Source organism: Kryptolebias marmoratus, linkage group LG5, assembly GCF_001649575.2.
Source record: "Kryptolebias marmoratus isolate JLee-2015 linkage group LG5, ASM164957v2, whole genome shotgun sequence".
NCBI lineage: Eukaryota > Metazoa > Chordata > Actinopteri > Cyprinodontiformes > Rivulidae > Kryptolebias > Kryptolebias marmoratus.
Window position 1 is genome coordinate 10,486,941 of NC_051434.1, and position 18,162 is coordinate 10,505,102.

The window sequence follows — 18,162 nt, forward strand, 5'->3', positions numbered from 1 at the left end:
TCCATAAATAATCCTGTTTTATAACTCATGAAATTTCCTTTAAAATTGGCCGTTGTTCTGCCATGGGGCCAGGAAATCCCTTTGTATGTTTGCATCATTCTGAAGCTTACCCCATCCTATTTTTTATACATAGCACTAGATAGAATAATAGCACATAGAATAATTCTTGATGGCATTATTCTAAACCAATAAAACTTGAAAACTGCTGCTCTTAAAAATCACCAAATTTCAACAAACAACATCATTTTGAAGCTCTAGGGATGGAGAAATTGAAAATATTCCCCCAATCCCTCACTTTGACTCATTTTGCCAGCTCAGGTCACACAAATATTAGTAAACAAATTCAGGGTCCTGATTCAAAGCCAGGGGGTTCCTGAAAATTCAAAATGGCTGCCTTACAGCTAAAAGTAACTGTTGACGCGCGCGAACTCCATCTTTGAGGACTTTAGAGGACAACATTTAAACATTAGTCACATTCAGACGACTCTTTCTGCTTAACCATGGAGGACCTAAGCGGTATGATGCTCAACACTTAAAAATGTTAGCAATTAATGACTTATTAACCGGGAAAGCCAGCTGGTTAATGTTCCTCTTGTTTTCTCTACATTAGCTAAATGTAGCGTTAGCTAAAATTAAGCTAGCTTTTTCAGTTGGAAACCTAATGCTAACTAGAGGATGCACCTGTTTTATTTTACTTTATAAAAGCAGTCAGAGATAAATCTGTAATTAAACGGAAAGATTATAGAACAGCTTTTTTCTTGGTACCCACACAAACCTTCAGCTGTCCTCTATAGCCACAATACGGGATTACATTATTTAAAGGCTAAACATGAAGTTAACTTATTCATCTTTCTTTACATGTTAATGACAGGATTCAGTATTGAAGACATGATTAACGTGACACATGTGAAAGAAGGTAAACCAATACAAGCAGGACAACAACATCATACATGTTTGTCATTCATGAAAGTGATTTATTTTTCCGTCCACTTCTGTCAGGAGCAGATATGCAGGAACCTAAAGTTGAACAGCTGATGGACAAGCTTAGGAGACTGCGACGAGGTATTTCTTTTTTAAACGTATGTCTTTTTTCCTGATTGTTTGAATGTGTGTTTTAAATCGCTACTAATAAACGTGGTTCCTTGTCAAAAAATTATGCGTATGATCCAATAAAAAAACATTTTTTTTGGCCTAACAAAGATGGACTTTTCTATAAGTTTCTATACATTTTAGTCAAGGAATCGTAGCTCGTTTTAGTTTGGTTGAATGTTCACATTTAAGGCTCAGTTCTACGTTTCGAAATTATTTTAACTATATAGATTCACCTTCTCTACATGAAACAAAGAGTACATTTTTAGCTAGCGAAGTCCTTGTTAAGTATTTCCGTGTTCGTGACGAAGTCCTTGACACGCATGCTGTAATGATCTAGATGTGTAAAATCAGAGGTTTGTGATTTGTACCTGTAACATAGACTTTAGGTAATATTTATCTGTCCATAAGCCACTTCTAAAAGCACATCAATGGCTCAACAGGTAATTTCATGTGGCAGGAAAATCAGAGCTGAAAGTGGGGTAAGACTCTTGACTTGTCATTACTCTGTGTGAAGCTACGTTATCCGCTTCCGCTGGTTACGGAAGCCGATAACATCCCCCCAAAAGCTATTAAATCTGCAGTGGAAATAACTTTGGAGGTATAATATAGATGTCTAAGAGTACGCGAACATTGTCAAACACGAAAGCCTCTGTCTCAAAGGTCCAGTTTCGGTGGAAATCTTTGTTATTGTGCGCACCAATGAGAACGCACGTCGTTCTTGACGACACGCGGATAAACACGTTCACTTCCGCCTCGGTTTAAAAGAAATAAAAGAAAGTACCATTTAACGCTTGAGACGAGACCCAGTTCGAACCTAGACTTAGAGAAAAACACATTTCTATACAATAATAATGCAAAGTGCTAACTTGAAGGGAAAAATTAAAACCGTGAGTAAGATAGCTGGTTGTACCCAATATCCTGCTTCTCTGACTTCCTGATAGCTTATCGTCAGTGAGGTACATCCTTACCTGTTACTCCATCCATGGAGTTGCAGAACATGATGAATGGAGGTTCATGAGATATGATTAGTATCTCCCTCTTGTTGGGAAGAGCAACTCCCATCAAGACCCATTCTGATTTTCAATGTGTAAAGAGCAATTTGTCCAAATTCTTATGAAGTAGGATGGTGAATGTAAGAGGTCAAGCATTTATAAGATAATAAATGTAATTGTCTGTCATTACTCATGTTCAAGGCAAAAGCATCGTGGAGGAGGAAATCAAAGATCTGAAATCTGTCAGTGACACACAGCAGAAAGAACTGGAAAACTGTAAGAAATAAATGATAACCAGCTGTTTATAACTATTCACCATATGTTTATCGATTCCAGTTAATGTAGCTGAGTTGTGGTCAAAGACCGGCTAAAAGTACATGCCTTTATCATGATATTGGTATGATTTATGAAGGCTTTTGGTCATGTGCTGTGTAAAATGTGTAACGCTTTTATTCCAGTCACAAGACGTTGTGTGTCGTTTTTGCAGTACAAACTGAAGCTTACCAGCTGGAGGGAGTCTGTAAGGAAAAAGAAGGTGATCATGGGTGGAAAGTGAACAGCTTTCACGTTAATTTCAATGCTGTATTTATGCTGCATAATGTCAAAGCTTTGGGAACTTGTTTTTTTATTTTCAGTACGTATTTTGTAAATGAATACGGATGTTTTTTTGTTTCTTTTGTCAGAGTTGTGTAGGAAACTGCAGTTCCAGTGTGAAGAGTCTGAGCAGGAGTCTGAAAGGTAGACTTTACACACAAATAAAAATATTAAACGTCTGTTTAACCATCAGCCTTTCAGCGTGAGCAGTCAGAGAGTGGTTTCTAACACTAGATGGCAGTAACTTACAATCAAATGATTTATCTCTGCTAAACAATCAGCGACAGTTTATTTTCTACAGTTGCTTTTCAGGCTTTTGTTTCTTTTAATCTACTTTATTTTACTTCATTCTCTACATGCTCTGACTTCTCTTAACTTTTTCTGACACTTGGTTTGGCAAAGGTTTTATAACCTCTCCCTTTTTTCGTGGTTCTACTTTGATTTGATGTCTTGGAAAACAAATTGAAGGGGTAAAAATAAACTCTTAAAGACAACAATTATTTAAAAAAAGAAGGCAGAATTAAAAGGCTGCTCTGAAAATTTTGCAACACTTAAAGTTTGCCTTTGTTGGTCTGATGAATACCTAAACCAGCTCAGTTGGGTTTGGTGAAACCGACTCATCCTTTCATTTTGTGTTTCTGGGTCATTCTCTCGCCTTGGCACGAAGAAGGCCCGTCCAACAAGTCTGGCTTCCTTTATTGCTTGCCCCTTCCTCACTTATCTGATGGCAAAATGCAGACAAATTTCCTGTCATCCATCGTTGTCCGGAATACATTACCAGGGGTTGTAACACAGTTTGGTCCGTCTTTGTCTGCATGAACTGATCGCAAGAAAGGTTTGTGTTTCGGCTCTGCAGGCTTTTTTGTGAGGAGTTTGCATGTTTCTTCTGTGCCTGTAGGGTTTTTTTTCCGGGTAGTCCAGCTTCTAAATTGACCTTAGGAATGAGAATACAGGCATAGTTGACCCTTTGATGGACAGATGACCCGACCAGGCTGCCCCCCTCCTCACACCCAAGCTCCAGCCTCTTCCACGACAATGTGGTTTGTGAAGGAAAAATAGATTGAATTAGGCCGCCAGTCGAGCTGTTTGCTCTTGTTTTTTGTCTGCCCTAAACTTCATCCACCACTTTTCATTACATTCATTGTTTTTGTAAAGATTCACTTCTAAATAACACATATTTGCTTTATTAAATCACTAAATTCGTCAATTATCTCGCCACAAAAACTCATTTGTGTTTCACGTCAGGTGCAACTAGCTTCCAAAGCCTGTGCTGTAAACACAAGCAAAGTCAAGTAAAGTTCGTTCCAAGTGGGGCTTTGTAATCCTCTCTGAATCAAACTCATGTACCATAACAGTGCGTATGTGCTGAGTGATAAAACACGTGTGTCCTGCAGGCAGCTGAAGCAGAGCGAGGCGAGCGAGGGGCTGCTGGAACAGTTCAGATGCGAAATCCAGGAAGTGAAGCTTAAACACAGGAAGCTGCGGTACCTGCACATAAAGCGATGATTCACCGCCTTCAAAACAAAACAACATAAACATATTTTTATCTCGATTTACACAAACGGAGCTTTTTCTTTCAACAGGATGAGATTTGAGAAACAACTGCAGCAACTGATCGAGCAGCACAAGCAGCTGCACACCGTCTTTGTAGGTTTATTTTGTATTTCAGCATTACTTGGATTTATTTCTAATCTATTTTTAACAATTGAAAAATGGACTGTGTGTTGTTGATATTGTTGTTATTATTATTATTTAGTCCCCAGAGAGACTCCCAGGTGAAGTGGAGAGCGCTGAAAATACAAAAAGTCAGCTGTTGTCAGCTGGTAAGCGGCCTCCTGCTGTTTTCCCACGAACACGTGTGATGAATAGAGTTGTGACGAGATTAAAATGTCACCAGATTTCTCGTGGAAGTTTGAACCTCTCATTAATCTGTTTGAGACGAGAAGAAAAGAGTCGAGATGGAGACTAAACTATACCCCTGCTGCTTTGGCTCTCCACATAAGCTAATTAATCATCTCTGGGTTCATCAGCGTGACCAGCTTCTCTCCTGTGACGAAAATAATAACTTAAAAAAGAAAAACAACTCACAAAGGAGTTTCACTCTAATGTCCACCTCTTCAGTCAGTGCTGAGAGTTTCCACGGCTCGGACTCTCAAACGCCTGTCAGAGCACCTCACAGCTACAGAGTCCGCCTGATTTTATTCATTTATTTTTACGTTTTGTGTTTTTCTTCCGTAATTTTAAGGTGGAATGTTTGTAGCTGTTTAAATTGTTGTCGAGGGCGTTTTGAAGCTGTTTTGACGGGCTGTGGGGAAAAGTTTTCAGTAAAAAAAATGAGATTTAAATGTAGTGCATGATAAATGAATTAAAGCCTTGGCAAATTTATTGTTTTTTTTTTCAATAAAATAAAATTAAAAACCTTGATTAAGTTTTTAATCTCTGCCTCATCAGACAGGAGAGTTCAGTTTGAGACAAAAGCTTTTTTTCTTAAAAACGTTAACATTTCATCTCGTTTCATGAACCCAGTATCTCGTCTCGTGAGACACAGCGGTGAAATGTTTTTCTGCGTATATATTGTTTTATTTGTCTGTTTTCTGTTCTGTGGCTCTGATAGAAAAAGTGAAATTGGTTCAGCTGCACAAACTTGACGAGGAGCTGCAGGAGGCGAAGAAGCAGGCAGGTGCACAGGCTGAGGAACCAACCTGCCTACTCACTGGTAGTTTTTAGGAATATGAGGTACAAGTCTCGTTTTCTTCTAAACGTGAACTTTTGTTCCATCGAGTCCACGGAGAATTAGAAATGTTAAACTTCATTAAGGTCAGCTTCTTAGTTTCTTGAGCCTGACGGTTGAAGAATCAATCCCGGTTCATTAATACGGCTGACATCAACTGTTTGCTTTCAGTCTATTTAGCTCAGCATTATTGAGTGTTTTCATACTGTTTATGTATTTATTATCTTTCTAGTTGCTAGAACCTCTGTGGTTGATTTAGGCATCAAACCTGAAGTATTTCCCATTTTTTTGAGTTTTTTTTCTGTTCGAGAGATGCTGCTGATCATCTCCTGTGTGACATTATTATCAGAATATTCTATACTGCTGTTAAAGTGTTTATTTATTTCAAAATTATAAAGCTTTTTAATCGTTGCTTCTACGTCGTAATTTACCTAAAAAAAGCGTCTAACCTACACACACTGAAACGTGCACACCTGCTCACATAAAAAAGTCACAATCAAAGTCATTTTTAAAGATATTTAATTTAAAAAAAACTTTTTTTTGCAGTATTTCCAACACAATGTAATACTCTTTCAGGATTTAAAGCAAACACAATAACCCTGTGCAACTGATTAGTCCAAATTAATGCCAATAGGTTTTTACAAACATTCCCATTCAAATCAAAAATAAACACCATTAAGTCACTTTTTTACGGCGAATTAAAGATGTTCAAATTCCAATTTATAGCCTAAAGTATGAACAAGCCTCTTTATATATAAATATATACAGTAAAGTCCTGTATAGAAGACAGTGTAAACTTTGAATCGTTCCTCAGGAATGAATCCAGTCCTCAGACTTACTCTACAAGAACACAAAATAGTTTTACGCCCAGTCAAGTCATCAAACATATACTGTAAGTTTTAACTGTGTTTATTGACCAACAATAGAGTCAGGAGTCCTGCTTAGGGCGTGGACCTCAGAATTGAAGGGAGTTATGTAAGGAGGCATGGCTCCGCTCCAGCAGTGTGGAAAACACCCAAACCTTTTCCCTTGCTTTCTTTTACAGGTACTGCCTTGGTTTAAAACTCAGAAGAGAACGAGAAACAGGCCCATGAAACTCTATTTTACAGTGACTCAAGGCAGCTGAAGATGATTTACATTTTTTTTATTTACATTACATTAAAAATGAAGGCCAGCACAGACACGTGACTCAAGTCATCTGACTTGAAAAGCTCCTCCCTAAATGCTTATTCTGACATCTTCAGTCCTGTAAAGCAGGTCCGTACCTTGATGGAAAGATACGCTCTGTTAAACTCCAGCTTTGTCCTTTCTCTTACCGAAACATACGTCTGCTGCTGCAACGTTGGCATTTAAAAAACACATTTCCTCACACCTTTTTTCCTTATGTTCTACTACCTTTTTGGGATAATTTTCCAGCTTTGCCCTCGATGAGCCGTTGGCACACGGGTGAAACCAAAAGGACACTTTCTCTCATTCAGTTGCAAACGCGTACAAGGCACACAAGCATTTCCAGAAACACACAACACTGGCTCCATACACTTACTGTCAAATACTGCCGTGTTTTTGTTTGACTGGCATGTATCCGTTTTCTTTCCCTCAGGTGCAACATGTTGCATTCTGTTTTTATCTTTTTCCAAGTCCCTCGGTCGCGCTCGTACAGGTTGTTTCAGTCCAACCACCGTGCCTCGCTCTGCTCGGTGAAACATTAGTCCGTGCAGCCAGTGTGCGAGTAGTCACTTTTGTCTCTCAGTCACCATATAAGGAAAAAGTAGTACCAGGTCTTGGCAAAAAAGGCACATTCCAAACCCAGTGCCTTTAGTTTGTTTCCAGCATTTTCAATATTGTCTTTTCAAGTTTTATTACTTCTTTAAAAAAAAAAAAAATCCAGGAAAGGCCACAGTGTTGGGAAACAGAGGTACTTTTTAGGAGTGATTGAGTGTTGTTGGCACAAGTTGGCAGGGGGTGTTATTGATCGTCTTGCATAAATAGTGTCCATATAAAAGGTCGCTCTTCCATCTTTCGTTATCCCAGGCTATTCCCCATCTGTTAACAGAGCAACAGGATTAACAGTGAAATCAAGAACATCTGCCTCTTTTTTTCCTTCTTCCCCTGCATGCTGTTGTATTCTGGCGCTTCAGAAAAGTTTAAAGCGGCAGACTAATTTTGATTTAGTGCTACACCTGCTTAAGCATGACACCACCACCAAAATGACATGTAGGTAACATAACTGCACAGTATAAAAACAAATGTACGGTATTCTGCTGATCAACTAATAATCTGTCATGTAACCCTTTGTAATCAAATACTAGATTCCACTCACATTTATTTATTTCATATGCGAGTTTGTTTTGTTTTGCTTATATATTTTTCCCATCTATGCCGCTAACATCAACTACCTCAAAACGGCTGTAGACCTTCTTCTCCTTCCTCAGACTTTCTATCCTCTTCAGTAACCCCTCTCTCTCCTGGTTGGTGCCCGATGCTCGTAGGAATCGATTCTTTTTTATGGGGTTCGGCGGCTCCACTCCTTTCTCTGCAGCGGCACCGTCTTTGTTTGCTCCAGTTTCTTCTCGCTCCTGGCGGTTTTTCTGGCTGTTGGCGGAGATTTGCTCCAGGATGACTTTAGTGTCGTCTCGCAGGTTGCTGCTGAACAAAACGGAGCTTCCCGGGGTCTGGTGCCGGGATGAGACTGACGTCCCTGTCGATGTTTTGTGATTAGTTAAGGACTGATCAGCAGCCGTGGATCCTGTGTCTTTAGCCAAGGAGCTCTGCTTTTTGCTTGAATCCTCAGTTACCTCCTTGACCGTGGTAATGCCCTTCTCTTCTCCCGGGGCTTTCTTTTCTTTATCCTTTGGCCCCAAGAACCCCTTTAACCTCTGAGTCTGTTTCTTCAGGAACTCCAGCGTCTTACCTTCACCTTTCCCATCACCAATAGTGTTTATGGACGTATTGGATCCCATGACCTTTTGCAATCTGTCCCTAGAAAATTCTTGTGGCAGAGTGGAAGAACTTTGAGAGCGGTACTTTTTCATCTCACTCTTCTCTGCATCGGTTGCATCTGAGATCAGAATCTCCTCACCACAAGAGGTCCGGCGAGGATTCAGTCCCTTAATCTTCAGCTGATCTTTCTTGAAGAGCTTCGGTGAAGAAAGAGGCTTTAGTAACTTAGGAACATCTTTCTTTTGACCCTCTGGTTCACTTTCTTCTTTGCGAGCTTGTGACGTCTCTGAAAGCTTCAGGGAACTCACAAAAGGCTTGGGGGAGATTATTGAGGGTTTTAGAGATAATGAATGTCTGCGAGGGACCTCTGACTGTTTTGCTGAGGTGTCTGGCTTGTTTGGTTCAGGGTCTGCTGAGCTGACAGATACAGTCGGGGTCTTTGGAGTGGGTATCGGGTTAAGAGGAGGTTTCTCAGAGAGGTCTGGCTTCTTTTCAGGAGGCTCTGGGGCCTTTGCAGGTCTCTCTGTTTCCATTTTTGAGGCTTTTCTTTTAGCTTCTAGGTCTTTAAAATACTGCAGTCTAGTAGCTACGTCATTTAAGGGTGATTTAGGTTTCTCAACAGTAGGTGTTGTTTCTTCTTCCTTGTTAGTACTGTGAGGTTCCCCCTTTTCTTTAACCTCAGTCTTCACTTCTGTGATGGTTTTCTCTTGCTCCTTTTCTTTTTCCTCTTTCTCCTTTTCTTTTATGCTGTCTTTTTCCTCAGCCTTCTTTCGCCATTCAAAAGGTTCCCGTGACAAAGACCTCCTCTTTTCGAGGATCTGGGCCACGATGGACGAAGTGCGTCCCAAATCTAACTGCTCATCTTCTTCTGTTGCTGGTTTCAGACCTAAGCTGCCACTGTGTATCTCTCCCTTGGAAGACGCAAATATAAGTGAGGAGCGAAGGCGAGAACTACGTTGAAGGAGCGGGTTAATGCGTGACCGGACCGATTCATGTCTGGACAGAAAGATATCTGAAGCATCCTTCATCTCTGCATCTTCTCCCGCCTCCCTTGCTGACTCTCTCTCCTTTTCTTTCTCAGTCTCCCAGTCTTTTTTCTCCAGAACAGACCTATAATCACTTAAAGAGGGAAGCAGATCCTTTGTTGCTAGCGAGGCAGAGTCTTTATTGCCACCCTCTAGCAATTTAGGCTTTCCGAAGCGGGGTCTCAATATATCTGGTCTGGGCTTGGGGGCGACATTTGGTGGTTCCTTTTTTCCAAAGCGTGGAGCTGAGATTTCAGGTGCAGGTTGCTCAGAGGGTTGAGACTCATCAAACGCATCACCTCCCATAGGCTGAGGCAAACCATCTTCTCCAGCGTCCTCATAAGTACTCAGATAGGAGTTGATTCTCCAACTCCTCAGGCCTTGCTTCACACTTTGGTCTTGATTGTACTCTTGATCCGATTGTTTGTGGAACATTTTTTTATCTGGCGGATGGAGCTGCGTCGGTGAGGTCTGACAGGCATATGCTTGACCAATGGTTGGCCGCTTTTGCCCGGATCCTCCTCCGTACCTCCCAGCTAATGGAGGGCCGTGAAGCTCATCAGGTCCTCTCAGGTCCTCAGATGAAAAGTACTCTCTGTTTTCAAGTGGAAGCTCCCGATCTGAGCGATAGCTCGAGTTTGAATACTGGTCGATGGGTAGGTGCGGCGAACGACCTCTGAGTCTGTCGTAATGTCCGTGGCCAGAACCTGGCCCAGGCCCTTCATTGTAGTAATGGGTACTTTGAAACTGCTCCCTATATTAAAAAAAAAGAGTATGTCTTAGTTTCTTTTAGGTATTAGATAACAATGTATGGTACATTTGATGACTTCCAATAATTATGATCTCTAACAGTCAATATTAAAGAACGCAGAGTACGCACCTGTGGAAATCTGTCTCATCCAGGTTGTTCATGACTCTGTGCTTCATGTATTGCCTGGAAGATGAGTAGTTTTCCTGAGTTCCTTCTGCATAGCTGTGCCTCTTGAAAGCACTTGAAGTCATCTCCATCTGCCTGGACACTATAGACTTTCCCTGCTCTAAGAACGACTGCTGCAGACGAAACTGCTGCTGAGAATATTTCCCAACTGTAATCCCTGCGCCAGGCTCAATCGTGTGACGAAATGGGTCGTTCCTTCGGAAAGAGTTACGATCCGAGTCTCCATAGGGGAAGGCTGAGGGAATGTCAGGCTGTCTTCTGTAACCGACAGGGTTACGCAAAGACTGTGACCTCTTTAAACCGAACTGGGTGTTTAAATAACTGCTGGGTTCGGTGATGGCGAGTGGTCCACTGGATGCATCGATGACCAGCGGCTCCGACTGGGCAAAGAGGATTCGAAACTCCTCATCAAAAGTGGCGACCAGTTCCCCGAGGAAGAGGTGAGCGATGCAGCGGTGAATCTTCTCGTAGGACCACATGAAACTAGAGGAATATTAAAAAAAATAAAATAATATTGAGGCAAAACATTTGACCATATAGAAAATTATTACCATTTTAATGAAATCCTTAAATGACTCACCTGTAGTTCCCACTGAGCACAGCGCTGCAGTCAGTCAACATAAAACGATCTTTCACTTGGCCTTTAAAGGATTTTCCTGTCCGGGAGTGATACGTTATTCCTCCAACAATCCTGACACGCATCATCTGGAAAACCAAAATGTATCTGCGTTAATGGCTTTTATAAACCCCTTTGGATAGTTGCAACATAAAACAGGAACTCACATGAATTATGTCCAAGTTGACTTTGCAGCCGATGACCATAGAGACAAAGTGATGAGCGTTCTGCTCGTCTAGTAAAATGTAAACCGGAACGTGGCGCGCTGCTGCGTCCAGTAAGTCGGCAAAAATGTCAACATCTGTGAACATGTCCATCACAATGGCAATAACCTGGACACGAAGCACAAACACAACAAAGTCAGTCGTATTCAACATAGTTTTGTTAAACGGTTTCAAGTTTTGATGGTGTTGCTGGACTGAACAAAAAATATTTTACATTTACACAATTTGGAGAACCTAGGCAGCTTTTTGTCATCTTTCGGGTGCTTAAAATACAAGCAAAGAACATTGTGTTGATGGACAGGTTTGTGAACCTTATACACATTATTCACACTATTCAGTAAAGATTAAAGGTAAATCTGTAATCTTTAATCAATCTTTGGTTCAAGTCCTAAAATTAAAGTACAAAAGCACTATTCTGCTAAATAACTGATATTTAATGCACATTTCACCGAACTAAGCACAACAGCAATGAGGAGTGGATGAATATCTTCTAAATTTACATAAAAAGGATTCTGCAGAAAGATTAGAGAGTGGTTTAATTTTAAAGCCGTCTGTCCTTCATGTGCCTGTGAGACATTTTGTATAGACACAAGAGACACTAAAAGTAAATGCCTGCAAGACACAGACATGTTTTGTAAATCTGCGAACAGAAACAAAGGCCTAATAGAGCCACAGCTCATCACACCAACAGGTTCAACTGCTTGTCACATGTGGCTCCTGTGCTCCTGCTAAACATATTTTTAATTTAGCTAAGGGCCAACCAGTTGGAAATTTGACCAAAGGGGTGTGGTTGCAAAGTTACCGGAGGCAGAAATAACGTGAGACTGAACCAACAATAGCGCAGCTTAACACTAGTTAAAGTAAACACGAGTTATTGTCAGCTCTTTAACTGACCTGTTTCTCCTTTTTCCCCAAGAAGTAAATAGAGAAGACAATACTATAAAACAAGTATATAATGACCTAATTACTTTATTTAGTAGATACATATGAATCATATTTGTAGGTATACAATGAAATGTGTATTTTTATTATCAGTAAAAGTTTCAAACTCCTCCTTTAGAGTCTATTTAACATAAGAAAATAAAACCGGTTGATATTTTTAACTTTTACTTGTCTTCTAATCGTCCCTTTCACTTACTTGGCGTGCGTTCTTGATGAGTCTCCGAGCCTGCTCTTTAATGCTTGGCATGTCTGGGTCGGAGGGGTTGACCAGAGTGGTAACCTCCGTCGGGCCGACGAAGCTGTGCTGTGACAGCGGCCATCCCAGGTCCAGGCCCGGCGCTGCCAGGTCGGACTGCATCGGCCAGTAGGTGTCCGAGGAGCCCTCGGCGTCTTGACCTCCCTCATAATACGTCAACTCCGGGACTCCCGAGGGCTGATTTGGTATCTGAAGCGTGGACTTGATGTACTCGATTTCCGTCTGGGCCAGGAAATTTACAATATTTGCGTTCTGGAGGAATTCGTAGTAACCCTGGAGCAACAGAAGACACGAGTTCAGCATGTCAAAACGAGATACGTAAGAATGCATACAGACTATTAGTTATAGACGAAAAATGCAAAAAGAGTTATAAATACCTCGATGTCCTTCTCTATCAGATCATCAATAGCTAAACGGTACTCCTCACGGTAGTGTGGGGGCATGTAGTTTGGGTCGAGAGGATTGTCTCCAATCGATGAACTCTGGGACCGGTGTGCCATGGTTAGAGTGGTTGTGAACAAAGTCAAGGATCAGGGTTTGAGGGAATTTGAGCCTCTGCAGAATAGTAAAAAGAAAGAAAGGAAAAAAGCCACACATTTAACTTAGATGCAACTTTTGACTTGGGATCTAAAGAGCAAAGCATCAAGGTACACAAAAGCAAGACTTTTCCTGTGTTCAGATCACCTTGCTTTTGTAGTTGGATTTGACCGTAATAACACACCACACCCCCGTTAATGGCAAACAATATTTCAATTAAAAATCCCTTTTGGGTGGTGAGAGAAAGAAGCCTTTGTGTTAGGATACGCACTCATACTTGTTACCTGTAACCATCGAAACAAAGCAACTGTTGTTGGAGAGTCAAAGCCGGGCCAATGAATTAACTGCTACTTTGTTCGGATTATCTCGGCAAGCGCTGCAGTTGGGGGAAAAAAAAATATCGTCTAAAAACATTTTAGTTCGTGCCGTGGCTTCAGTCGAGCAGAGACACATGCAGATTTATGTGAGCGTCTCAATTTCATTTGCTACATCGGCCAAGAATGTTGTGTTTGGTCGAAGAGGAAATGAGATCAGATCTTAGCAAAGCTTTGATCGAAGTTATATTTAGTACGTGGCCTCAGATCTTGAGATCTTCCTACAGTAAACAAACCAGCTTTTTGCCTTATAACTACATACAGTATATTCTTTAGAAACATGGATGTCATCATTCGTACTTAGAGTCAGTTGTAAAGTTTTGCATTTTGATCTCTTCCTTGTCGTGAGGTAATCCTTTGTTTAGTTATAATATAAGAGACTCACTAAGTCTTTGACAGTGTGTGTAAAATGTTCAGATATTAGCTTTTATTTCATTTCTGGTACTTTTTGCTGGATGCACCTTCTTGTTAACATCTATTATTTGTAAGATGTGCGAGAGTTGGGGTACACCCAGGACAGGTCTCGTCCGTCATAGAAGGTAATGATTAATTTAGGCTGATTCTGGCTTGTAATAAAACAGCGGGCAATTCATAAAACAAACAAACCAAATAAAAAGCAGGATAAAGAAAATACAATGGGAGGAAGGCAGACAAAAACAGTCACACGAGAGAACAGTGGATGAGTAAGGCTGGGGTGGGCAAGGCAGGAGGAGGTGTTGTATAGACAGGTTCTTTCATATTTCAGCTCAGGGAACTTGTCGTACCGGTGCGTCAGACTTTGTGTTGCTGCTCAGAGCCTTGTTGAGAAAAGTCTGTCAGTCATGGCAGGCGAGATAACTCCGAGTGAGCTGGAAACTGTGACGGGACTTTTAAATGGCCGACAACGTAAACATCACTGTGGCACAATTTTGTGAGAGTATTAGGCTGTTTGAATTAGAAGGGGCTGGTTTGTAGAAAGGGTGGCAAATGCAACACTAAAGGCGTTACAGCTACGTACTAAACCTTGTTTGGCAGCAGATTAAAGAGGACGAGATTTCAGGCTTGATTCCAGTCAGATAATAGATAATAGATTGTTACCCGCAGCCTGGATGGATCAGCCAACTGCAGCAATTTTGTAGTTAAAAAAAAAAATCTCTAATCGTGGGAACTACATCTGACCGACAGTCCGAGGAATTGGTCAGGGTGTATGTGTGTGTGTGTGTGTGTGTGTGTGTGTGTGTGTGAGACCTGAGTTCTGCTGTGAAGGAGTGTCCGGTGTGTTCTGTTTAAACATTCAGGAACAGCTCGGATGGTGATAGTGAAGGGTAAAAGTCCTAACCCATAATGAGTGGGAGAACCCGCTTTACTCAGCGAACTGGTGAGTCATCAAGTAGCCTGGTGCGGCGTGGCCACACAGACTGCTGTGTGGTGATTCACGAGTGCAAAATGGCCGACATCCTGTTTGAACCGTAAACGCAAGTCGCTTGTTTGCGCTGCTGTTCCTTCATTTGTCTGATATTACGGCTCATCCCCAAAGTGGAAGACACTAAATTAATTTATTGGAAAATACGCTGCTCTCACTTTATCTGCTCGAAGAAGCGGATTGTTTCTTATGACGTACGGATCCGTGGAAAGGTTATGAATAACCAGAACCTTATCTGTTACAGACAGCTCTTTGAACAGCCTCGGTTTAAGTTTAACTGGAGCGACGAGCTCGTCCAAACAGGCCCAGACCACAGTGTGCTGCTGCTGTCTTAAAACAGCCCCAGTCTGGATCACCGTGTTTTACAGACCTTTACATTGCTGTCAGTTTTGCATTACATGGTTATTTACAGATTTCTCTGGTTATTTGCAAGCAGATTAATAGCAGCAGCTAGCTGTAGCACTTCCAGCGCAGCCTGCAGCACATCCTGCAGATCAGGTCATAATCTTCCTGCTGGATTAACTGTGTAATGTGAAACTCACAGCAATGAAAAGGTTGATTAAAATAAAGATTTGCATGAACTACTACGAATTTGTTTAGACTGGAGTCGTTTTAAGGTGGCAGCCGTCCACTTTGGCCTCGTTCCCCCAGACTGCCCTTTGTCGATCTGGTCAGAATAAAACTTGTTTTTTAATACGGAGGCCATTCAAGGAGCTAACTACAACAGGGAAGACATTGCTCATAACCTCCCCACAGAGCCTGACTTTAAAGATAAAATGTGCTGACAGCCACAAACTGACAGACATGCTCAAACAAAGCATCAGGCATGTGAGGTAACACAACAGCATCAATCCAACTCCTGCTGCCCTTTCACCAAAGTAAAAATAGGATTCCTGACGCCTTGCACAGGGGTTTTTTAAAATTAATATTTAGTCATTTTTAATTTCTTGGTTATTTGCTTTCGAAAGAAGGAACGCAGAGAAGTCTGTCAACTAGTTCTTCGGATTTTAAGATTTTCCGAGCCGCCTGTTTTGTAAAAACAGAAATATTCCTTTTATGATCTGTTGATAATCAAAACTGTCGACAGCTCGAGGATGACACCGAGCTGAATCATTTTAACCCCGAGGTGAATTCGAGCTACGTAAGAGGCCAGAATTAGGAGTCACACTAAACGGATCGTAGTGGTTTCTTCCTCTTCTTTTTATTTATTTTTGACCCGTTCACCTCTGCAGGATGAAGCATGACAGACTCTCACCCCCTCACCTGGCTGACAGGAAGCATATCAAAACAAATACTGACGCTTTGTTAGCTGTAAGAGCAAAAGCAGCCATAGAAAGTGACAAATGATGATCAGGTTCTCTGTTTTTCCTTTCATATATGACGCTTATCTGCACGAGGAAGAGCTAACTTAAGCGTAGCATAAACAAAGCTGGACCAGCTTCACCCAGACTGCAGCGTCTCAAGGATATTATTTAAATGTGCACAACATTCACTCAATAAGGACGCCAGTGGCTCATTTTCAGCATTCCTGCATGAAGGCTGACATGAAACGGCAGAATTACACTTCTAAAACGGTATCAGTCTCGACATGTGAACGAGCAGGGAGGGGGGAAGGCCCGGGGAGACGCAAACTATCAAGAACTTTCAGGCTCTTCCTGTTGTAACGCACATCTGAACACACCTCACTGAACAAACACCCCGATTGATCCGGCATTCCTCTCGGTGTGAATGCAGCAGCCCGAGAACAGGTTTGGAGGGATGGGACGGGATGAGAGGGGGGGACGTGAAGCCCTCGACGGTCCTGTAGGGACATTCCTGTCCTGTCAGAGCAAAGTACACAAACCGAGGCGCCTCCGTACCCCGAGCCTCGCTCCTGGCGCCTCGAATCGGGGCGTTGAGCAAAACACAAAGGACTGCTCAAGCACAGATGAACGCGCACCGAGTGTGACGACGCACGCCGGCTCCCATCTTTCCGTGGCTAGAAAAACAGGTCTTCTGAGGTCCCCATGTCATCCGTTCCAACCGCCTGGAGGCCTGCGGTCAGCTTCACTGGAAACTCAAGCAGTTAAAGCGTAAAAACATTCCCGCTATTTCCAGCTCCCGCTTCTCCCGAAGCACGTTAACGCTTTACGAACAGACTTTGACCCCTTCGAAACTCTTCAACAGCCTTACGGTTGGCGTGTGACAGCATTAAAATCGAGGAGCACACACCGGCGCCACACAAAGCTGGCACTGTAACCGTCTTCCCCCCCCACAAATTACTACCACATGTTGGGACTATTCTTACGCAGTGACTCACTGTGAACGCACAGAGGATAAAAGCCGTGGAAACAGAAGCGTTTTGTGCGTGCAGTTGAGCGATTATTGGCTCTGCAGACAGGAGTCATTAGAGATCGGAGGGCATCGCGATGAGCAGCGAACGATGAAAAGCATCGTTCAGACATGCCATACGCGTTGGTTTCTTCTCGAATGTGAGACAACAGCAGGAGTTTCTTTAAAATGCAAGTTTCCGGACGTCTCCAAATGACTGGAAAGTTGGCTGTACAGCTCGTTGGAACCAGTCACTGTGCAGTGTTCAGGTTTTCCAATCCACCTGGGTGACTTAATCCTCCATAAACTGTAGGCCAAGAGGACGACATTACACTTCTCTGTTCTGCTGGCATTAAAGACGATTATAATCATAATCATATGTTTTGTAAATAACAACATAATCAGGATTCAGCAACACATAAACAGAGTCCGTCTGATTCGTCCCGAATGGCAGCAGCACAGCTGTTTTTATTTCGTACCTTCTCACTTTTTTTGTTTTTTTCCTTGCAGCACAGCTCGTTCCGTGTTTTGTCTTTGAGTTCGTCTCTCCGACCTGCAGGTCTCCCCGTCCGTGTGTCACATTCCTCGGGTCGGACGGCAGCTCCACCCCGCCCCGCTCGGTGGAAGTCCTGACGGCCGGGCTGAGAGCTCCGCTCGGCCGGTGTCTGGTTGCCCTCCTCCCGCCCCCGCGGCTCCTGCTCCCGGAGCCTCGGCTTGCCCGGAATAAAAAAAATCCTCCGCAGTTCGAGCGCCGCGAATGAGGAAGGGAGCCGGGCGATCCCGGAGGAAGGGCTCTCCCACCCGGCCGGGCTCCTCCCAGAGCCGCCGGAGGCTCGACGCCATTGGAGGCTTCCTCCTCCTGCTTGCTTTCAAAAGTGCGCTCATCTGTGGTTATTGGTGCGTTTTTTTAAATCACCCGCCCCGACGAAAAAGGAGATCATGTTTTTGTGTGCGCGTTCGCCAAAATATCCCACTTTGCAAAGTTTTATAAAACTTTAATAAAGTAATAATTTGATGCAAGTCTACTAATGATTACCTTTTGGACCCAACCCCATCCAAGATGGCTTCCATTACCTTATAAAACACACAAAAAATGACTAAAACTCAGTCAGTTTTGCAAATATTAACCTAAAATTTGGGGTGGTAGTAGCTGACACTGATCCCCGACACCTAACATATTTATTTAAACG

General features: G+C 42.4%; 2 protein-coding genes and 1 non-coding gene across 5 annotated transcripts; 2 read left to right on the forward strand and 1 right to left on the reverse strand.

Moving 5' to 3' along the window:
• The first annotated feature begins 380 nt into the window (after positions 1-380).
• Positions 381-7,186, forward strand: si:ch211-199g17.9 (uncharacterized protein LOC108180085 homolog). 2 transcript variants are annotated; one of them, XM_017423604.3, is made up of 10 exons: positions 381-516; positions 872-916; positions 1,000-1,062; positions 2,286-2,360; positions 2,572-2,619; positions 2,768-2,822; positions 4,073-4,162; positions 4,262-4,325; positions 4,435-4,501; positions 5,293-7,186. In XM_017423604.3, the coding sequence occupies exons 1-10, from the start codon at positions 501-503 to the stop codon at positions 5,403-5,405; spliced, it is 636 nt and encodes a 211-aa protein (XP_017279093.1). In that variant the 5' UTR covers positions 381-500; the 3' UTR covers positions 5,406-7,186. The 2 variants fall into 2 exon arrangements, with proteins under 2 accessions (XP_017279093.1, XP_037831721.1); XM_037975793.1 differs by lacking the exon at positions 5,293-7,186 and having other exon boundaries at positions 4,435-5,268.
• LOC112450852 lies at positions 2,038-2,170 on the forward strand. The gene has a single exon (XR_003039582.1). It is a non-coding gene; the product is annotated as a U8 small nucleolar RNA (small nucleolar RNA).
• On the reverse strand, positions 5,921-17,745 carry fam83hb (family with sequence similarity 83 member Hb). 2 transcript variants are annotated; one of them, XM_017423537.3, is made up of 8 exons: positions 17,460-17,745; positions 12,727-12,904; positions 12,290-12,622; positions 11,095-11,259; positions 10,892-11,016; positions 10,255-10,794; positions 7,806-10,128; positions 5,921-7,452 (listed from the first exon to the last, which is right to left on the reverse strand). In XM_017423537.3, exons 2-8 carry the CDS (start codon positions 12,847-12,849, stop codon positions 7,432-7,434), a joined length of 3,630 nt encoding a protein of 1,209 aa, XP_017279026.1. In that variant the 5' UTR covers positions 12,850-12,904; positions 17,460-17,745; the 3' UTR covers positions 5,921-7,431. The 2 variants fall into 2 exon arrangements, with proteins under 2 accessions (XP_017279026.1, XP_017279016.1); XM_017423527.3 differs by having other exon boundaries at positions 17,452-17,744.
• Positions 17,746-18,162: the final 417 nt, after the last annotated feature.